This window comes from Hippichthys cyanospilos, chromosome 2 (genome assembly GCF_059441005.1).
Source record: "Hippichthys cyanospilos isolate Australia breed blue-spotted pipefish chromosome 2, RoL_Hcya_1.0, whole genome shotgun sequence".
Classification (NCBI taxonomy): domain Eukaryota; kingdom Metazoa; phylum Chordata; class Actinopteri; order Syngnathiformes; family Syngnathidae; genus Hippichthys; species Hippichthys cyanospilos.
The window spans coordinates 6625097-6646273 of record NC_142370.1 but is presented as its reverse complement, the minus strand read 5'-3'; the positions used below and the strand labels follow the sequence as shown (position 1 = coordinate 6646273).

Here is a 21177-nt window from a genome sequence, read left to right as displayed (position 1 = left end):
ACACTATCTGTAGCCTTCATCGGTTATCTTATGGCAGCAGAGTCAGGATTGATTGGTTCAATTAAAGTGGCCTTTAATGTAAGCTGTTTAATCCATTTCTATCGTCCAAGCCAAATACCTTTTTCTCTCTGAGTGGGATTACTGGCCTCTCCTTTAAATTTGCACCTCAAATAAAGGGTTAATGGGTCATGGGATTGAGGCGGCGTGTTTGGCAACAAAGCCCAATAATGAACTCAGAGAAAAAAAAAAAGCACCACGCAATTTTCTGATATTCATTCATTTAACTGAGCAGCTGCAGTGCATGCTCACCTGATAAATCTTCACAAAGGGCTTTGATACTCAATATCATTCACTTCTACCACCGCCATTGAATGTCTCAATACTCATGTTGTTAAACTGTTGAGGAAAATCATCTTTACAAGTGTCGGTATGTTTTAAGATGCAGTTTACAATGCATACACTCTTTTCGCATTAAATGAAGTGTTTTCTGACAATTTAACTCAGATTCACACTGCTATTAACCTTCCGATGCTTTGAGTAAATGGTATTCTCATTCCTTATTATTTTAACTTCCAAGATTCCTTTTTGGGAGAATTCACCCTTGCGACCTTTGTTGATCATATTTAATGGTTGGCTTTTTTTCTTTGTCGACGTTTCTTAAGTCGTTTACACATTTACTCACAGACATAAATGTTGAGTCTTGCTGAAAGCTTTGATCAAATCCAGTTGACTGATAGACACACGGTATTGTTGCATATGCAGGACCCGAGTTGCTGCAATCCTAGCAAATCCTGAATAACTTGAGCATCCCTCAAAAATGATATAGAAGGATCAGAAAAAAGACCCATTCAAAAAGCTCCTGAATTTTGTAACAGTGTACAAGTGCGCCATTCAGTGTAATATGTAGACCAGTGGTTCTCAAATGGGGGTACGAGTACCCCTGGGGGTACTTGAAGGAACTTCAGGGGTACTCAAGAGTTTACAAAAAAACACATGCAAAGAAATCCTCAGAAAATAATTCTTGAATCAATTGATTGTTTAAGGAAAATATACGTTCATAAAACACATTTTATGTTCAGTAAGCTATTTACTTGTATTTTTGTAAAAAAAAAAAAAAGTGTGTGTGTGTGTGTGTGCGTGTGTGTGTGTGTGTGTTTTAACGAAAAACTGATCTCAAAAGACAATACTTTAAGTTGAATATTTTTCTGTTGACAAATACTTATTTATAATTATTTCTTTTTGAGAACAGGTCTGACATTTTAGGTTGACTATTTTGGGGGAACAAATATTTATTCATAATTGAGTTAATGATTTATTTTTGTGGAGAGATCTCTAATGTAATCCAAAAACAGGACACTTTTTAGATAAAGGTTAAAGGTTAGTAGTTTTCTGTGTAAAATATTTATTTGTTATCATTTTTAGGTATGACACTTTATGACTGTATGACACTTAATATTGATTATTTATTTGTGAAAAAATATGTATTAATAATGAAGTTATTTCTTTTTTGACAAAATACAAATGACCAATACAAATGACAGGGTCTAAAGTTTAATAAATCTAAATGATGGCATTTTTTTAAGTCTTTTTTTTTTTTTTTAAGCAAAATGCTTTGCATTTGTTAAGGGTTTCTCGGCTGAAAAGATATTTCACAAGGGGGAACGTCGTCAATGAAAAAAGGTTGAGAACCAATGATGTAGAGACATAGTAGCCTGGTAACATTTTCTACCATGTGTTTAATCGAAATATGGCATTGCGCTCAATTAGCTATTATTCAAATCATTTCACTTGTTCCCATCGTTAGTGTAACGCCAGTAAATAAGGACGACGATCTCTCACACACGCGGTCAAGCTTTGCCCTCGCGTACGGAATGATGCATGTTCCAATGCTGCTCTCTACTGTTTTGATAAGGCAAATGCAGAATTAAAATGGGTAAAAAAAAATACGAATAATCCAAACCAGGAGTGAACAGTCAAGTGGTCGACGTGGAGCAGTGATCTTCTCGAGATCAGTGCGAGGGGAAGTCATGGCCTTTAGGCTCTATGAGGAGAACGACCACGTTGCTGCCTATCTGCAGTATCGAGTGACCCCTCAAGAATTGATTAACAAGATTATGGTCTTTATGGGGCCAAAGGTAGGCCTATATTTGAAGTAGGCTACTTGAGCAGACTGCAATCGTTCAGATTGTTTTATACAATCAGTCAAACTACATATAGTTTGCGTTTTGCATCTTTTTTTAAGTGTAAATTACAGTCATCGTTAACGGAGAACGTGAATGTTGGAAATGTTTCTTTTAGATGCAAAGCCAGTTCAACCTCGCAGTGGATGTCGGCTGTGGTAACGGAAAGGGAACTGTACTCTTGGCTCCGTTCTTCAAACAAGTTGTTGGGACAGACATTAGCCCCGCTCAACTGGAGTTGGCCCGAACCCATTGCATTTGCCAGAATGTCTCATACAGGTGAGATTAAATGAGCATTTCCAGATCAACACACTATCCAGGTGTTTTAATTATACCTTAGTAACAGCCTTCCGTCCAACTAGTCTATGCACCAAGAATTCCAGCTTCCGTTTTAGCCTGGTTATTTTGTTTTGAGGAGCTTGTCCTGTCTCTTAAAACCTCCGTTGTAGAGTGAGTAGTGGTCTCGCATCAACAAATATGTCGTTGGTTCAAACTCCTGGCCGTCGCAATCATACTGTATCAAAGTATCCGTGAACAAGATACAAAACGTCCAGTTGCTCGCCGTTCAGTACTTGAATGAGTAGTCGGCGTGAAGCATTTTGATTGCCGCATAGGTGGCTCTATAGCTTGTAAGTGCAGTACTGTTACCATTTACTATTTAGCATTAAATATGAGGATCATTGGCCAATGCAGTGAACACATCTCTAAAAAGACACTTGTTCAAAAATTGGCAGCTCACCAAATACTGCAGCAGTCATACAATTACAATAAAATAAAATTGACATTTTATTTCACCAATATCTGGCTCCAAGAGCCACATTCATGTGACAAATATTCTAGGACTCCTGCGAGCTAACTTGTAAAGTAGAGCATGACATATGTGGTCACCTTTCACCTCTCACCTTTCTTCCGCTCTTCACGGCTGCCTCCGACATGCAGGGAGTGTCCTGCAGAAGAACTGCCGTTTGAGTCCGGACAGGTGGACCTTGTAGTAGCCATGACGGCGGCGCACTGGTTTGACCGCCCGCGCTTCCTGAAGGAAGCTGAGCGGGTACTGAAGCCTAATGGCTGCCTGGCCCTGCTGAGCTACACGATGGACATGGAGCTGGAGTACGGCAATGCCACCGGTGAACTCAACAACATCTGCAAAGAGGTGACATGAAACCGTCTTGAGACTTTTGCTCACCAAAATCATTCTGCCATCTGATTTCCAAGTGTCACTTGAAACGTTCACCCACTGGGGTGGATATTTATTAGGGCGCTGAAACACAAGGAATTTCAAAACAGCAGTGGGTGTGGAGAGTCAATTAAAATGCGATGAGGAATTATTCAATTCATAATTTAAAAAAAAAATGTAGTGCAGGTTGCACCAGTGACACCCTCCCCACAGGAAAGGTCTTCTTGCTGCCGCGAACATTATCTAGGGATTTAAAAAATAAATACAAATCAAGTTTCCGCAATTAAAAAAAAATAGCACCTGGGTGAAATTCCTGCAAATCAAAAGCCCCCTTTTTTCAATTTTAATATACAGTGTTTCCACCTTACTTCATTGTTTGATTCGTGCAGCTTTAGTCTATTGCGGTTTTTCATATGTGACCATATTACTAGTTTTGCCTTGCTATTATGAGCCTTTTATTGGTAATGTTCTCAGTCAGCCAAGCCAATAAATGTATGTAGGACAGGCAGTACTAGGAAAGTAAGCTGCATTCATAAATGAATGGGAATGGCCCTGACAGCATTGCTCATACAGTGAGGTGTAGGCATGGGATCATATCAGATTCTGACGGTATCAGAACCTGGAGCAAAAATATCACATTACCATGGTATCCCAATATAGAAATGACAGCTCTGAAGTTTCTAATTTTAAAATTATTTTTTTCTAAAAAGCCATTTTTTTACATTATAAAAAGTTTACATTTTTCCATCAAAATATATGATCATACATTTGTTCCAATAAGAATTTATCTTGCTAAATTAAAATGTGTAAGGAAAGTGGGTTTTTGCTCACCAACAAACGTACATGATTTTTTTTCTGATTGAACACATTCAATTTAAACTGAAAAATGATGCAAGTACATGTTATATTACATGTTTTATATATACATATATGAATATAGCACAACAATATGAAAAGATGATCAATTGGAAGAAAACTAGCTGTAGTCAATCAATCATTCAACGACTGTGTATCAATTATTAGTACAATTTGGATTGAAAAGTAGCATACGGTAACATGTTTGCCGCCGTAGTTAGCAGCATTAGCAAACTGGGAAGTGGACAATGTGATTAGCTGCTGCAGCAGAGGAGGACTCGCGTATTATTTACAATGAGTGTTGCACGCTGCAGTTGCCCAATAAGGCAGTTGACGCGGGAGATTTTTTTTTTTTGAAGCACAATCTATGTGAGCCCCCTTAAGCTCTAGAGGTTTATTTATGGAGACAGCGCATCGGCGTTGTGGCGCCAATGCCGTTGTTTCTGAATTTTTCTTTCAGAATAAGACGCTGATGCCCGTCAAATGTGCCACATTTAACGTGGATTATTTTGGTATTTCTTTACATTACAAATGACTTGCTCGGTAGCTCATATGAGTGGCTCAGAGCAATTGTGACGTTGCGTATCAATTAAAAGAAAGGATGCAAGTCCTTTTTTACCAGCATGTTTTTTTTTACTGTCTTCAATTATTGTTTGTGATTAGTTTTATGCAGCTCTGCTCCCCTTCAGAAACCCTTGTCTTGGCTCCAGTTCCTCCCAAATATATTTACAAATGTTTGACTCCTGCCCCTATCCGGACAAAGAGTGGTGAGTATACCATCTTTCTGATTCCTTAATAGGGTTAGGGTTCTAATCCTAAACATCTTCATCACAATTGTAAATCTCTCCCTTTTTGTCTTAAAATCATGTTTTATCAACATACTTCCAGGATCCAAATTTATAGAGAACCAATATTGTATTGCCCCTAAACTACCGCATTTTTCGAGTACAAGTCGACCTCGCTTATAAGTCGACCCTCCCTCCTCTGTTTTGGGCTTCGATTTCGACCAATTTGACAAACACGCGATTAGAAGTCTACGCTTGACTTTCGTGGTTAGATGGATCATGGCTGTCCAATTATAACACATGGTGTGTGTTATTAATATGACGAAAATACGTTAGATGCATTTCTTCAGCATATATTGAATAACTTTCTGTTGCAATTATCAGGGGAGGGGATGGGGCCGAAACGAGACAAGTGCGAGGTAATTTGCATGTCCGCATAGACATAAATGCTGAAATTAATGTTGCAACATTCAAATCATCCATGCCGGCTTCTTCAAGCACACATCTAAGGGCTGAAGGAGACGTCAGGTCGTCTTTTCCTTTTCATAATGCGTCAAAGGCTGCTGTGAAAAAATAGTCGCGCAGCCTCGTTGACAACAAAGGCAATTAGGTGGCGCTTGACGAAAGTGCATTTTTAAGACGTTCTTTGCAAACACTCTAAAACGGATGCATACCATATGGAGTTAGAGGTATATATAATCATTTTAAGCCATTTTAAATTTCCACAAAAGGACCCTTTGAATTGTTCTTTCGCTACCTTTTGCCTTTATGTGTCCAGGAATGGCAGTCAAAAGATTTACAGGACAGTGACGGTAAACCGTTACATTGGTGTTGTAGAGACATTTACGAGCTATCAGAAACTGAGGAGCCAGGATGCCGCCGCGGCCAAGCGTCTTTCCGATGACATCAGGAACAAGTGAGACATTAATGAGCAATCTTCAACTCGCCTCAGTTAGCCTGCCAGTGAACATTGATCTCCATACCACAAATCAGCAACTAACTTTCCAGTGCTTGTATCCTATAAATCTGCCCTTTTACTAATGATAAGTTCACCACTTTTGAAGTCTGAGATAAGATAGGGAACACTCATTGACGTGTAAAGAAAAAACAAAAACGTATTTAGAGAAGGACCAAGGTTCTGGGATAATAAACAGCATTCTTAAGGCCAGTTCAAACGGCCGCTCTCCACTATAATTGCAATTTAGTATTTAGCAATATTATTTATTCAAAACATTTGTTAATAATTGTTACTGATAATTTATTCGAAACTCGGCACACTGTGTGACTCAACAGTAAGCGTGGAAAAAGCTGATAGCTTTGTTGTTTTCCTTATCCAGCTCTCATTTTGACAAAGTAAAAGTGATGAAAAAATGCCTTTCCCATGAACCCTAAGAAAAGAAAACAAGCAAGGCTCCCTGATAAATACTCCTCTGTTCTCGACAACCGCAATAAACTTGAATCTTCCCTTTAGGTTGCTCGCTGCCATGCAAGTGTCCTCGCCAGACACGGAGCTCACCATGGTCACCAAGTATTTCTACATGCTGGCTCGAAAACCTTGATCCTTCTGTCGGATGTTAATAAACCAACCATCTCTATTCTGGTTGTACTAAAACACACACACACTATCTGTTCATTTGAAGTCCTGTGTCCACCAAGGACAAGAGTTATGTAGAGTCCACTATTGGCAAAAAGGTAATATCATGGATATCAATAATATCAATACGGACACTCCCTTCGCGAACTAATGGTAGCTCAAGATAGACCTAATTGGGATATATAGAAAGGAAATAGATAAATTATGTAAAGTTCTTATAAAGAACTTATAAGTATTGCTTGCATATGATAGTTGAACTGGATAGAAGATCCTTAGCAAATTTCTATAATCTGAAACTTGTGCAACTGGAAAAGAACTAATTTGTTGACTAACAGTTAATTATAGCAGTTATCAATGATGTGAAGATAACAATAAGTGACATTGATAAGTTTGTTTACACTGTAGTTTTTCCAACGAGTTGATTTCGTAAAGACAATACCGTATTTTTCGGATTATAAAGCGCCACTTTTTTTCTCGTGATTTGAGCCCTGCGGTTTATAGGCCAGTGAGGCTGAAATGCAGTTTTCTTTTTTTTTTTTCCCTCGCCACTGGCAGGCAGTCCACCAGTAAAACAAATTTGTGTGTCTCTGTCATTTTGTGGAACATTATGAAATAGTGCTGAAAAGATTTGAATCAATGGCTGTGTTCCAAAAGAGTTTTAAAAATATAGTTTTGAAGAGATAAAAATCTTGTACATGTATCGGAGAAAAGTTTGTGACATGTAATTTGAGATATGATTGTATAAATATATATATATATATATATATATATATATATACACACAGTGGGCCCCCGTGTTACGAACTTAATCCGTTCAGCGGCTACGCTCGTAACTCGAACTGCTCGTATGACGGGCAATCCAAACCTATGTTAATTAGTGAATGCGTGCAACGCGTGCAAAAACCTTAGGTAAAAACATCACGACTTGATACACATATTAAAAATGAGTAACATAATCTACTGTACTGTTAAATTAAATAACATATACAAAGGAAAAATGACATTTACCTTTGGGGCGACGTGACTTGAGCTGGGTGGAGGCGGAGGGGAGCAGAGACCAACACGCAGAATTTATTGATTTATTTTCTTAAACGGGAACTTTTCTCAAACTAGAACATATCACCGGCGATTTCCTTCTCTTTAATCCACAATAGAAGAAGCCTCTCAATTTTGTTGTCGATCGAGGTCCGTCCCCCGGCAAGGAAAGTCTTGCCCTTAGAAGATTGCCGAGCGGTTACGGCCATACTCACGAGCCATGCGTGCGCCTCCTTCGTATTTTTTTATGTCCTGCTTGGTTTCTATTGTCATCATCCTCTTACTTCTTCCTTTACCGCCACTTGCAATTTTAGAAGCCATGTCTAACAGATAAAGTTTGCAAAGTCTTCACAACATTCCTTCCTTCCGTTTTTGACTGATTTTCTCTCCTTTGTTCCGTCCCGACCAGCTGTGCCATCAAGCTAGATGAAGGCGTTCGACCAATAGCATATCGGCATCTCCGTGACTGACACCGTGACTGAAACAGTGACTGTGACATTGTAAGAGCAATAGCATATCAACGTTACCGTGTCTTGTGTGAGCAGATGATTTCGTTGATGTAGCAAAGCGAAGTCAATTGTACGTAATCATTAACTTGCAACGTGTGGTGAAATCATAGTTAAAACCATCACAAATTTACATACGCATTTAATTGTAGTACCGTAATCTACTGTACAGTTAAATTAATTAACATGGATATACAAAGGATAAATGACATTTTCCTCTGGGGCGACGTGACTTGAGCTGAGTGGAGACGGAGCTGAGCAGAGACCAACCCGCAGAATTTATTTATTTATTTTCTTAAACAAGAACTTTTCTCAAACTAAAACATATCACCAGCGATTTCCTTCTCTTTAATCCATAATAGAAGAAGCCTCTCCATTTTGTTGTCGAGCGAGGTCCGTCCCCCGGCAAGGAAAGTCTTGCCCTTAGAAGATTGCCGAGAGGTTACGTCCATACTCACGAGCAAGGTTAACTATGCATGCGCCTCCTTCGAATTTTTTTATTATCTCCTGCTTGGTTTCTATTGTCATCATACTCTTGACGAAGTTGACGAAGCAAAGCGAAAGTAAATGTACGAATACAATGGCCGGCATGTCGTATTGTTCGTAAGACGGAAGGTTTGTGCGTAAGTGGGGGACAGAATACTCTGTGGTCCACGCTCGTAAGTCGGAATGTTCGTAAAAGAGGGTGTTCGTAAACTGGGGGTCCGACTGTATATATGAATTATGTGCAATGTGTTATATATATATTTTTATTATATATATTAATTATATTAATTAATTATATATATTTATATATATATATTTATATATATATATATATATATATATATATATATATATATATATATATATATATATATATATTTATATATATATTTATATATATATATATATATATATATATATATATATATATATATATATATATATATATATATATATATATATATATATTCACATACACACACATTGTTTTTTTTGTTTTTGTTTTTTGTTTTTTTTTTTGGATATGATATACCACCGTGAAATATTTTTTCAGCCAAGTACCACCTAACGAGTCCAGAACAATTTGGATGAAAAGAAAAATTACTTCAACCAGATCACTGTGTCATCCTTGTCCTTTTAATTAAACCTTTTAAATGAACTACATGTGTACCTCTCATTGTATTTATTCAGCAAATCCAGAGGATTGCTCATGTAACATCATCTGTATTTTTCCTGACTTGTTTGCAAAAGAATTGACTCTAATGACAACATGCAACCAAATAAAATCTAATAAAGGCATTCAACATTTTGCAAAGGAGTCACGATAACACAACTTAGCAATATTTAACAAAATTCTTCTTTCTATTAATATGCTCTTCATTAGAAAAAAAAAGAATGTACTGTTCTTGTTATGGCATTACTGTATTTTAGATATGCTGACACCTGCGGAAACTTAGAATCTCTCATACATACTAACGTGCCTTCCCGTACTCCCAGGAATACACATACCCCATTTGAGAGGGAGAATAACAATCAAATATGTCACAGTTTTACATATCACAGGAGGGTGAAATTGTTTTAAGTGGGCTAGGTTTAAATCTAAGTAATTTGCTTGTGAATGTTAATTGGGATTTCCCAATTTGGTGGTTCATATAACTCTGTTAAGATCTGACTGAATGCTGGCCAGATTGAACTATTCACTGCTGTTAATAAGTTCTGGCAAATTAAACCTTTGCCTATCAGATATGTTTTTAGTGTTACTGGGACTAATTACTTTCCGGAGCAAGGCGTCAAATTAATGCAACATACAGTATATAACAGGACGGTTGTGATTGGTGAGCTGACTTTAAAAAAGAGCAAGACATATGTACCACATACTTTTGCTAAGCCCCGTTCAAACCTCAAAATTGTCTTGAGACATTTTTTTTTATTCTTCATACATTAGTTATGGAACAAAGATGTGCCATATCCGGTTTTCACTTATTTGGATGGAAGCTAATTTTAGGAGGCCACCGGAGAGCACCACGCACAGAAGAGCTAGGAGGAGCAGCCTAATGAATGATACTGCGATCCTCATTCAGAATAAAGGACCGCTGGTGGCACTGTTTCATCCATGGTACTGAACATAAAAAATTGTAAAAAGGTTTTAATGGTGATGTAAAACACAAACTGTGTGCACCGTCTACTGTATTTTTGTCTTGACAGAAACTGGCGCTTCTCAACTATAATTATCTATCTATGCATATTTATCTATGTAAAAATGTATAAGTATACATAAAACCGTATCATTTTTAACATTGGCCAAAGGAAAAATCAATATTAACCAACTTTCAACAACTATCTAGTCAATAAATTCACTAAAGTTATTATAATTATTATAGTTCATTATAGTTATGATAATGTCAGGTTGTGTTAGGCCAGCAGAAAATAAATAAATAAATAAATAACTCTAAACTCTCAATACTATAATAACTCAATGTCAATACGAGCAACCTTGTTGAACTGTAAATACACAAAAGAAACAGGTAAAGCTTACTTTATCAGTTCAATCTAGATCTACGAATCCCAATCTCGGTATTGATCCATATATGAGGCGCACCATCATCTTTTTAAAAAAAAATAAAGCTTTTAGGTGGGCCTTATAGCGCTTAAAATACGTTATATAATAATTTGCAATTTGTATTCCACCCAACACCCAACAAGCGTGCCTCCAATTGAATACTAAATACTCCGTGGACTGGATTAGCTCCACTTCAAATCTGCCTTTACATCTTGAGCCTCAGCAGTTGGAACCCTTGTTTTGTTGGGTCATTTCCCATAAGCATGACTGACAATCTTGTTGATGTCAGACTTCGGCTTCCAAAAGCTCTACATATTCATTCAACCTTTTATACATCCAAGGTCAAGTCGTGCAGAACCAGAAATATTCACACTTGCGTCTAAATACATAAGTGAGGAAGGAACCTCACTGCGTTTCACCTTATTTTGGTGTTCAGGCGTCTTATAAATATCAATCAGTATCATGTGGGCTCGCCTCATGCAATGCAATACATCTCCTTCGCATACAGCCGATCAGGGTGTTGATTGTGGCCTGTGGAATATTGGTCCACTCTTCTTCAATGGCTGTCAAGTTGCTGGTACTGGCAGCAACTGCAGCACACTGTGCAAGTCCCAAATATGCTCAGTGTCTATTGAATTGTGAGAATAAGATTTTTGCTAAATTTTAATAGAAAATAATAATTAGACATTTTCCAGTTTTCAAAACATTTTTTTATGAAGCAAACTGCAGGAAAATTAGCATGCAAATGTGAACATAAAATGAAGAGCCACTTTCGTTACGGACGCATTTTTCAGCTGCATCTAATATAGTATGGTTTAAATAATGCATGCAGCTGGTGTTTTTTTTTTTTGCTGTGTTTACAAATTGCCTTTGTCCTATCTTATTAGAAGACCTTATAGTGACCTGCAAGACACTCAAAGTTGATTTCAAGAGGGAGATTGGCACTTCTATAAGACACGCGCAATTGGCCCCCGGCGCGACCATCGACCAATGAGGGCCGGAGCGGGTAATCTACTCCCTCCCCAACTCCCGCTCGTCATTCACACCTGGACGCGCTGGTCGGTCTCATTCCTAAAACAGACTGTTGCTCCTCCAAGACAGAGAAGCAAAGTCCTTCACCGGACCGTTTGAAATCTCTTACCTAGATTTATTTTATAATAAAATACTATTTCAACGGTACGCTCTCATTCAACTTCTGGGCGCTGGTAATATGACCGCGGCTGCCGCGAGACTTCAAAGGGTGGAAAGGGGAAATTGTTTAGTTACTGTATATGGTTTAATAACTTAAGATTTAAGTAAATATGTGCATTGCAGTAGTTCCATGTCCGTGGCAAGGGCAATTATATTTACTTTGTCTGTCTGGCATGCAGGACATCATCACAGCATGTCTCTCCACAATAAAGTCCCCCCCCCACCCCCTCCAAAAAAAAAAGCCGCGATGCACTGACGGCAGGATAAATGAGCCGCAAAGTAGCGAGGGATCATTGTACATGCCTCAGTCATTTTGAGATTGCTCATTGCCTTACGTTCGAAGTGAGAGTTCAGAATGTCACAATGTTTTGTTTCGTTTTGTTTTTTTTGTCATCCTCTCCTAATGCACTAATGATTTGGCTTGAATTGGCATTCTCACATTTTTTTAAGTGTATAACTGATTAAAAAAAAAAGTGGACTAATGCAAGCAGTTACTGTGTAACACTGTTTACATCAAACTGGGAGTAATAAGCCTGACTCATATAAAGGCTTTTCGAGTAGCAAACAGGTCAATACTAAAAGAAAAGTAGCCAGCCTACCAACCAAACACGACAGGGAAAGCCATGCCTCAAGTGTGAGAACATAAGGTGATGTTTTGTCCACCTGAAATTAGAATAAAAATAAATAAATACCTTTTCATTTTAAACCGACAAACCTGGTTTGTCAAAGTGCTTCTTTTATTGGCTCTGTTCAGTCACATCACAATGTGAGTAGTCAATGGTTCAGGAGACTTCAGCTCCCCATCATATATAAAAATGTTTTGTTCTAAATATTGAAAACATTCTTTATTTAAGATTGTTGGTTTTGGATATGATTATCAGGACAAATACACAACATGCCAGTAATTGTCTTTATCTGTGTACCAGACCCAATGGATGCTAAAATCTTTGCTTAATATTCTTTTGCAGTGATGAAAATGGCTTTACTAAAGGTCCTCCACACACAAACGCACACACACAAGTAAAATAATAATATTTAAGTGTATTATTTGCTCTTTTTCTAACCTTGATTTTTACATGAGATGAGCATGAGAAGGCAACAGTTTATAATGTGCAAAATGGCACATTTGATGAGCCCACCGAGAAGGACAGGGATGGTATGGTGCACTGTTTTTTTTACAGTACATAGTCCATTCCAAATGTCCAAATGTTCCCTTGGTGCAGAAAAAGATCTGACAGACGGAATAAGTATTTACACTTTCCAAACAGTATTGTGGCAAGCTCCAATGTATGGCTCGGTTGGAAAATGAAAGAGTCCACATGCTTGCAAAATGTGTCTCTTATGGAACACCCTGCGTGTGTTTACTCCTCCACACCACCATGGCTGTCACAAGCAGGGTGACCAACACCGGCACACCAATGAATGGAGCAAGGGCACTGGCCGGCGGGTCGTGGATGAGCCGGCCAGTCAGCTGGCAGTCCTGAAAGTAGTTTTTGTGGATCCTCACAAAAAAACGGTCAACTATCTGATCGGGCCAGAAGCAATCCATCCTCAATGCCACCTGGTAGGTGCAGTTCGTCAGCCCCTCGTAGATCCTGCATGGAACATGATAATAGATGCCAATGGTCAACAGGGGGCAATAGCAGGCTTTTTTATTTTTTTTAGTTGGTTGTCCAAGGTTCCCTCATGCTACTTCTTTCCTGGTGACTCAAACTGTCTATAAACCCCCCTGAAAAGAAGGCAAGAATCGAAAAGTGTACTTTCACCATTAGTTTGCAATATATACCCTCTATGGACCCTTGAGAGTGACACCAGAGAAGCATTTGGTCTTGACACTGCTAAATATAGCTGCTAGATGTTTGGGGGCAGGAAGAAACCAAACAACATGGCAGTGTTCTGAGTGGGTACTTTCCATGATGTCAGAAGTAGATATCAGGGTTGTCGCAATAATAACGTTTTCAAATCGATATCCATGTCCAGCAAAATACTCAGTACTCTATACCATTCCGGCACCGGTTGTGTAAAATGATTACAAATACTTTTAAAAGTCATTAGCATTATTTGTAATAACATAAAAAATATGATGGCAAATATAGACAGCAATCAGGTAAAATTAATAAAGACTTAGCGGTTGAAGAACAGGCTGTGTGTGTGTGTGTGTGTGTGTGTGTGCGTGTGTGTGTGTGTGTGTGTGTGTGTGTGTGTGTGTGTGTGTGTGCTGTGTGTGTGTGTTTCAGTTTAGCCGCACACCCATTTCTTTTCTGATTTTGTCTACATATTTAACAGAAGAAAACATGCTTGAGTACGCGAGAGGCTGCTATATAGCCATGGGCTGACTATAATGACTTTGAACACAACAAACAACATTCACCAAGTGCTATGCAGTACATTCATTGAGCAACAACCATTACCACAGTTTAAGCCAAACTAACTGTAAACTTGTGGTTTATTTATTTTATTTGATTAATTATAACTTCAAGCTGTTTCAGGTAGGTTGAGTAGTGAATCCTCAGACTCAGCTTTATATTAAAAGCTCTCCAATTTAATTGAACCTATTCTCTTTGTCTATATATACTATCAGTGAGTCTGCTCAAGGGACACGGTATTTACAGTTAAAAAATTTAATTTGAAATCAGCGGTCATGGAAAATAGCAACAGTCCAATATTAATAAGAAGGATACGAGTCTAAAAATGTTTTTGGAACACGAAATCCTGTGGCAAAATGGCTGCCCTTGTAGGTAGATAAAAACAAGTGAATTTTGTTTGATTTTCATACTCCACAAACATAATATTGATCTGCTGCATTTAGCATTTAGATTAGTGGGGGTACACAGAATTTATGTCCGTAAAGAACATTCTGGACTTGACTCCTGTAAGTATTGAACTATTGCTTAATTTATTAAAATAGGGGACAATTCTTTTAAAGGCTAAGAAAAGTTGACATGTTGGTTCTGATTTTTAATGAAAGATTTTCTTAATTAAAAGACTATAATCCAGTAAGCAAGAAACGTTGGTTAGAAAAGCATCGTTTGCTTTATCGAGCCACATAAAACCTGTTTTACGGAATTCAACAAGGCCTCCAAAAGCAGCTCCTTGTTTGTAACCATTAAAATGATTAAGCGCACTGTACAGTCATTTTGAGTGTGTCAAGCGAGGTGAACTCACTGTGTGGTGTGCGACCAACTGCACCACAGACTTTTATCCACTGCTCCCATTTCAGACTTGAACTTTGTCAGGCAGATGTCGTCGATGACTCTCTCGTAGCTTCCTCTGTTGCAGCCAGACACGCAGGCTGCAGCGCGGGAGGCAAAATGATGATGCGTCCAATTTATCCATTTTTGATTTGTGACTGGTCACGTCCTGTTTTTTGTTTGTTTGTTTGTTTTTCCTGTCTGACGTTTTCTTACCTGTCAGGTAGAGTGCCACTGAAATCATTGCCACCTTTTAACAAACGCCATATTTAAACTTAAGTATGTCCATATACTTGGCATCAGGACACACTTGGCACCAATTCAGTGATCAACTTTGTGGTCCTTTCAATCGTTATTCCTCAGGTGTTCAGGGAAAGTTACAATGATAGGAGGCCCCAAGGATGACCTAGGAGACACTGGAGAGACCCGCTGGCCTGGGAATTCGCTGGGATTAGTCCCGGGGAGTTGGAAGAAGTGGCTACCAAGAAGGAAGTATGGGGTTCCCTGCTAAAGCAGTTGTCGCCGCAATACGAATCCTAACCCGAATAAGAAGTATACAATGAATGGATGGATGATGGATGGGGAAAGATAGGTTGTGACTCTCTCCATTTCAACTGCACTCACTTGTAGCGCCGCATATAACTGTTTCTCTCAAGTCCAAGTTTGACTCACCAGTGCTGTTTAAGCTGTCATCAGAAATGTTAACAATATGTTTTATATGCATTAACCGCACACACACTTATTGAATGCTCCAGACGATCCTTCTGGCATTCAGACAGACAAGCAGACAGTCGACCAAAATGAAACCAGACAGAAGTGATTAAATGCAACATCAGCACATTTAAATAATGTATAAGGAACATTTTTTCATCAAATCTCACCTGTGATTAACAACAAACCGCAAACTGCCTTCAGGAGCATTGTCCCCTCCATGATCAAAACAGTATTAGCAAACTCCAACGTGCGCTTCTTTTACCGGTGTTAGATCAGCAGTGCATATTTCCTTCCCTTTCGTTTTTTTTCTAATGTACTGCAGAGTGAAAAAAAAAAATGACCCAAGATCAAGATAACCGCACGAATGAACTGTATCTCATGGCTGTGCGCTCAACAAGAGACGGTAACCAAACCACAAAGAGTGCCTTGACCTTCCACAGTGGGAACCCATCCCCAATCATTGCAGCTCTCACAGTCATTTGATTCCTTGGGCAGCTGCCTTCCCCCGGAGCTGCTCTCAGGGGACACAACAACAAAGTCAGAAACCCAAATTAGTCGTGTGACATGACAGTCATTGCCGACTAAGATGCTAAGTCAATGATAGTCACTTTGAAATGTCTTTTATAGTTCATGTTCATGAGGAATTCCAGTTCCGCCTTTTTTTCTGTAAGCGATGCTGTTGGACAAAGAAGGTATTTTCTACATGTTCACTCAGCCAGGAGTGTTTGCCATTTTGGAAAGATGAAAGTTATTGTTCCACTGCGAGTTTTAATGTTTAAGAGGTCGTCTGTGCTGCCTCAATCTGTTGAATCTGTGTGCCATTCCCCATAAATATTCTTAGAAACATACATTTTTTTGCACGGATAATATCTATGTAAATATTAACCTCATACAATCTTTTGTTTTGGTGCTAGGGCAAGAGGGTAGGCCTTGCTTTGCTCGCTCTCTCTGATGTGGGATTGTCACATCATGCTGTGATATCTGTTGGAGTTTATCTCAGAGGCTTGGTGGTGTATGCGATGTACCTTATTTTATATGTACATATGACCTTGCAGCAAACACTCTCCTATCTACATTTCCCCCTTGCCTATCACGTAGGATCCAAAAGAGGGCAGTCTCTTAGTACTGACGGTTGTCCTTTGGTCTCTGACGGACAGGTGGCAGTTTTGCCGTCAGGCTTGCGTACGTATCTTTTTATAATCCGTCGCTGTTGTTAACGGTTCATCACCCAGTTAAATCTTCCGAATTTCTGAGAAGTGTTTGAGCGGCTATATACTTGTGAGCACGGAAGTACATTCATTCACCCAGGAATAACTGACTGGGTGTTAGAGTATAAATATGCAGCAGCAATTACAAAAAGAGAAAGTGTCTGAAATGCAGTGGTTGTCAAAGAGGGGTCCACGGACCTGGTCAACCAGTTTAATATATTTTTTAGTCCCTGACTCCCAAAAGGTTTGAGAACCACTGCTCTAATGCATTGTCCTGAGCAAAACCTTCTTCTCAATGAGATAGTTGAAAATGACTGGCACGGCAATGTTTATGCTTGATTTGTGGGCTCTCACACTTGACAAAGTCACTATTTGGTAGAGTCGACTATCCATTTATCTAATTCCTGAACTTGTAACGCTTTGGTTATGAAGATATTGAACTAATCCTTATACCCAAGAATAGTTTTGAATAAATAAATAAACAAGTGTGTAGATAGTTTTAAACTAAATAGTTGTAGTCTGTGCCACATTGTAAACTGTCCCGCAATGGAAATTAAACAACGGACCGTTAAACTACAACGTAATTTAGGTTCCATGGAAAATTGTTCGAATTACCATAATTGGTCAGAAATTGATATATATATATGTAAATGTCTGAAATGGGTTTGTTCTTCACTACAACAATATATGCCTATCTTCTTTTAATGTGGTGAGACGCAGTAAACTCCCCTTTCAGTAGAAAGTCTTGTCTTGTCTTACAATCAAATACGTTTTGGTTTCCAGGAGTGCACCAGTTTCGTGCTGTATTTCACCCTGAGTAAATTATTTCAGGAGTCACCATTATTTTAGCATTCAAAATTTGTGACTTATTTATTTGGTGGTGTGCCGCGTTATTTCTGTAATATACATAATTGGTGCATTTTCTCAGTTAGGCGCGGTAGTTCTAATGACAGAAGAGCATTGTGGATATTTTCATTCACTATTAGAGCACTCGCTTCTGTACAAGATGGATACGAAGGCTTAATTTGGGCATGCTTCGCTAGATGGCAGCAGAGTAAAGGACATGAATTACATTTGTGGTGCCTGCGCGGTCTATCAACATCTCAAGCTTACTTTTTCACTTTACCCACGCAGCCTCTGTCCTTTTCCATTCATCACCTCTGAACATTATTGTGCTGCCTGACGTTACATTGAGAGTTCATAAATGGGCTACTCTTTAAATGAAAATACATGGGAAAAACACGTTCGCGATTACTTGTTCATTTTCCCCTTCTTTTTTATTGTCATAGTCTGACATAAAGTTCAATATTTACTTAGCTGGTGAACATGGTGTGCATGAATGCATTAATAGCAACGTTCACAGTGCATTGGTCCAGCGTTAAAATCTGCCTAAGGCTTTCCTGTTTGGAGTTTCTATTGTCTTAACTGTTTTCTAATAATTGAGAACTTTTTCAATGCAAAAGGTGTGTATGGGCTCAGGTGGCCTTTCGGCTGCAGGTGTCGAGGTCACAGGTGCATTATCGAAACGCTCCTGAAAATGATCCGTGACGTAGGCGGACCTTCAAACAAGGCCAGCTGTTCCTCAAATGTCTATTAGTCGCTGTAATAGGCTGCGTGAAATGTCTGTCACATTGCGGAGGCGTGTTCATAGCCAGAGCTCACAATCTCTCACGCACGTACGTACGGACGCGCGCGCGCGCCAAGCCACCAACACCGTGTCAGCGTGCGGTCGAACTGTCTCACAGTATCTACAGTAGAAAGCGATCCGAGCTGCAGCCAAGGAACTAGTAAACAAACAGAGCCGAGCGGTGCGTAAAGACTTGTGCGCTGCGCAGGGTTTGCGCGACCAAGCGATTACAACAGGAGCCCCGCTCCGCTTTTCTTGATTATTGCACGCCTGAGACAAGAGCGGGATACCTTAATTGGACATGTGAGTTGCGGGAGTTAAACAAGACTATCAGCAACCCTCTCTTCCAAGATGAAGTTCCTCGCTTGCGCTCTCGCCACTTTCCTGCTCGTCGGTTCCAGTGCAGCGCAGTCAGGTAAGTGTTTTCTGCTTGGACTGGCGCCCAAACACCTTTAATCACACACTCGGTGTTCTTATTGGCTCATTGTCGAATCATTGGCGTTGAAAAGAAACTTGCTCAACTTCACTGTGACGCTTCACAGCTCACACTGCCGCCTCTTCTTCGTAGAATGTTTCTAAAACTGCACCTGTGAACCGGCCGGTATTCAATTATATTAAGATTTACGGCATCCAGTGGTTGATTGAGGATATTTCGCCTATTGCCCAGCACTTTGAACTAGTTTATTGTTGGAATTTTCCGTTGGGTATTTTAAACATTGAAATAGCTGGTCTTTATCATGCTGTAACTATACTGATGGTCACGATGTCGTAAGGCATGTTCTTGATGTTCCTGCAGCAGTCCCCTGCTAAATATTCTCTCCACTCTATTAAGGACCTTTTACTTCCTTCGAATTCTGCAGGATGTTTGTATGCCACTAAATGAGGCTTGCTAAACAACAACAGCTTTGGAGCCTTTAATATTAGTCTTGCCGAGCTTTCTTCTTTTTTCTCCGAAACCTCAATCACTTAGCAGTCTGTTTTTGGTCTCTTCGTGGATTTTTGGTTCTCACGAGTGGTTCCAAAGCGTTTCAATCAAATTTTGACGATGCAATTGAATTACATTATTAAACATAATATGGTAAGCAGTAGAGACAATGTATTTGATTTCATCGAGTGACCCACCAGGAGCGTTCAAGTTTTCAGATGCACACACACACACACACACACACACACACACTCCCGCGCGGGCCGCTGAAAGCAGCTGAATGCCGCTTATGTGACAAATGCATCAATGGATGGATGCCGGCCGCGTGTGCGTGTGGAGAAAAAAAAAAAGACAATATCACTATATTGTTACACATGCACGTCCAGCCAGGGTATTTGTAATGCAAATAACCCGAGCTTTACCGCCTGGGAACTTTGTGGGTGTTAATGAGGCTTGGTGTTTGATGACTGCTAAATTCATTATTTTCCTTGTCATGATGAAGTATGTGAAGAGGATTTCAATGTAAAATGTTAAAAAAAAAAAAAAATAAATCAGTGTGTTTGCTCACTCTTCTCTGTGTGAACAGAAGTTCATAGAAGTTTTTTTTAAAAAAGATTTATTTCACATGTATGATATTATAGATTTTTTTAAAATCCATAAATCACTATATTATTACTCAGCGACTTAAATATCCAAAAGGCCAAATCTCATGTAAACACAATGTTTTGCCAGTAAGACTGTTATTTGTCTATTAGAGAGCATTGCATCATGATATAAAGTAGTGGTGGTTTGCAACATTAAGATTGTATTCTGATGTAAAATGCTTTAAATTTTTCCTCAGCACTTCATTATCACCAAGGTGATGGTTCATTAAGAATTTCAAGGGTGTCTTTATTGAGTATTTATTGCATAATTTGACAATTATTAAAATCACATTTGGTGCACATTTTCTTTGGATAATTTATTTACTGTGTATATTTGTATCTGTGTGTGTGTGTGTGTGTGTGTGTGTGTGTATGTGTGTGTGTGGGGGGGGTGTGGTGAGAGAGAGAGCAAGAGGAACAAATGCAGCTTTGGCATGTGCGTGCTTGGGTGACATTTGAAGACACTTGTGTAGTGGCCTGGGAAGGGGGGTTGTGTGGCGTTTGGGGGTGCGCTTGGTGAATGCCAGTTTCAAATTACTGTGGAGTTGTCAGCTGGTCCACATGGAGCTGCCCAACACATTGTAGACGACTGGCAGAAATGTGAATTTATTACAAGCTAATTAAGTTTTTTTTTTTTTCTTGATAGCATCAGTCTAGACTGTCTAGACCTTTATGTGACAGAATAACGGATGAGGGCAAGGCTAGGGGGTATTCTATCATGCTCCAAATTAGTCAACATTGCTATCATACTTTAATATCTGTGCTCTGTGACCCACATGAGCTTTTTGCTCATATGATATAGTTACTAAGGATATGTCTCTGTAAGTAGATCTAGAAGGGACAAGAAAAGGCCCCAAAACGATACTAGTTTGAGTTAAATGGGATTTTGGGGAGAGCACTGTAATTTATTGCCTCTTTACAAGCTAAAACACATAAGCCATCTTGCTATAAATATATATATATATATATATATATATATATATATATATATATATATATA

General features: G+C 38.9%; 3 protein-coding genes across 6 annotated transcripts in view; 2 read left to right on the top strand and 1 right to left on the bottom strand.

The window, feature by feature from the left end:
* The first annotated feature begins 1827 nt into the window (after positions 1-1827).
* LOC148427036 (putative methyltransferase DDB_G0268948) lies at positions 1828-6613 on the top strand. Its single transcript, XM_088408899.1, has 6 exons — positions 1828-2135; positions 2299-2459; positions 3120-3333; positions 4876-4979; positions 5776-5913; positions 6469-6613. The coding sequence occupies exons 1-6, from the start codon at positions 2028-2030 to the stop codon at positions 6554-6556; spliced, it is 813 nt and encodes a 270-aa protein (XP_088265025.1). The 5' UTR covers positions 1828-2027; the 3' UTR covers positions 6557-6613.
* Positions 6614-12583: 5970 nt separating this feature from the next.
* Positions 12584-16209, bottom strand: LOC148427035 (receptor activity-modifying protein 1-like). Of its 2 annotated transcripts, none has more exons than XM_088408063.1 (3): positions 15941-16209; positions 15034-15160; positions 12584-13463 (listed from the first exon to the last, which is right to left on the bottom strand). In XM_088408063.1, exons 1-3 carry the CDS (start codon positions 15990-15992, stop codon positions 13208-13210), a joined length of 435 nt encoding a protein of 144 aa, XP_088264189.1. In that variant the 5' UTR covers positions 15993-16209; the 3' UTR covers positions 12584-13207. The 2 variants fall into 2 exon arrangements, with proteins under 2 accessions (XP_088264189.1, XP_088264190.1); XM_088408064.1 differs by lacking the exon at positions 15941-16209 and adding an exon at positions 15276-15914.
* A 2489-nt stretch (positions 16210-18698) lies between these two features.
* Positions 18699-21177, top strand: part of LOC148427034 (receptor tyrosine-protein kinase erbB-4-like) — a 203235-nt gene continuing 200756 nt past the window's right edge. For all 3 annotated transcript variants that reach the window (XM_088402715.1, XM_088402706.1, XM_088402700.1), the window contains exon 1: positions 18699-19023. In XM_088402715.1, coding sequence (XP_088258841.1) covers positions 18960-19023 — 64 coding nt within the window. In that variant the 5' untranslated portion in view covers positions 18699-18959. The remainder of the gene's footprint in view (positions 19024-21177) is intronic.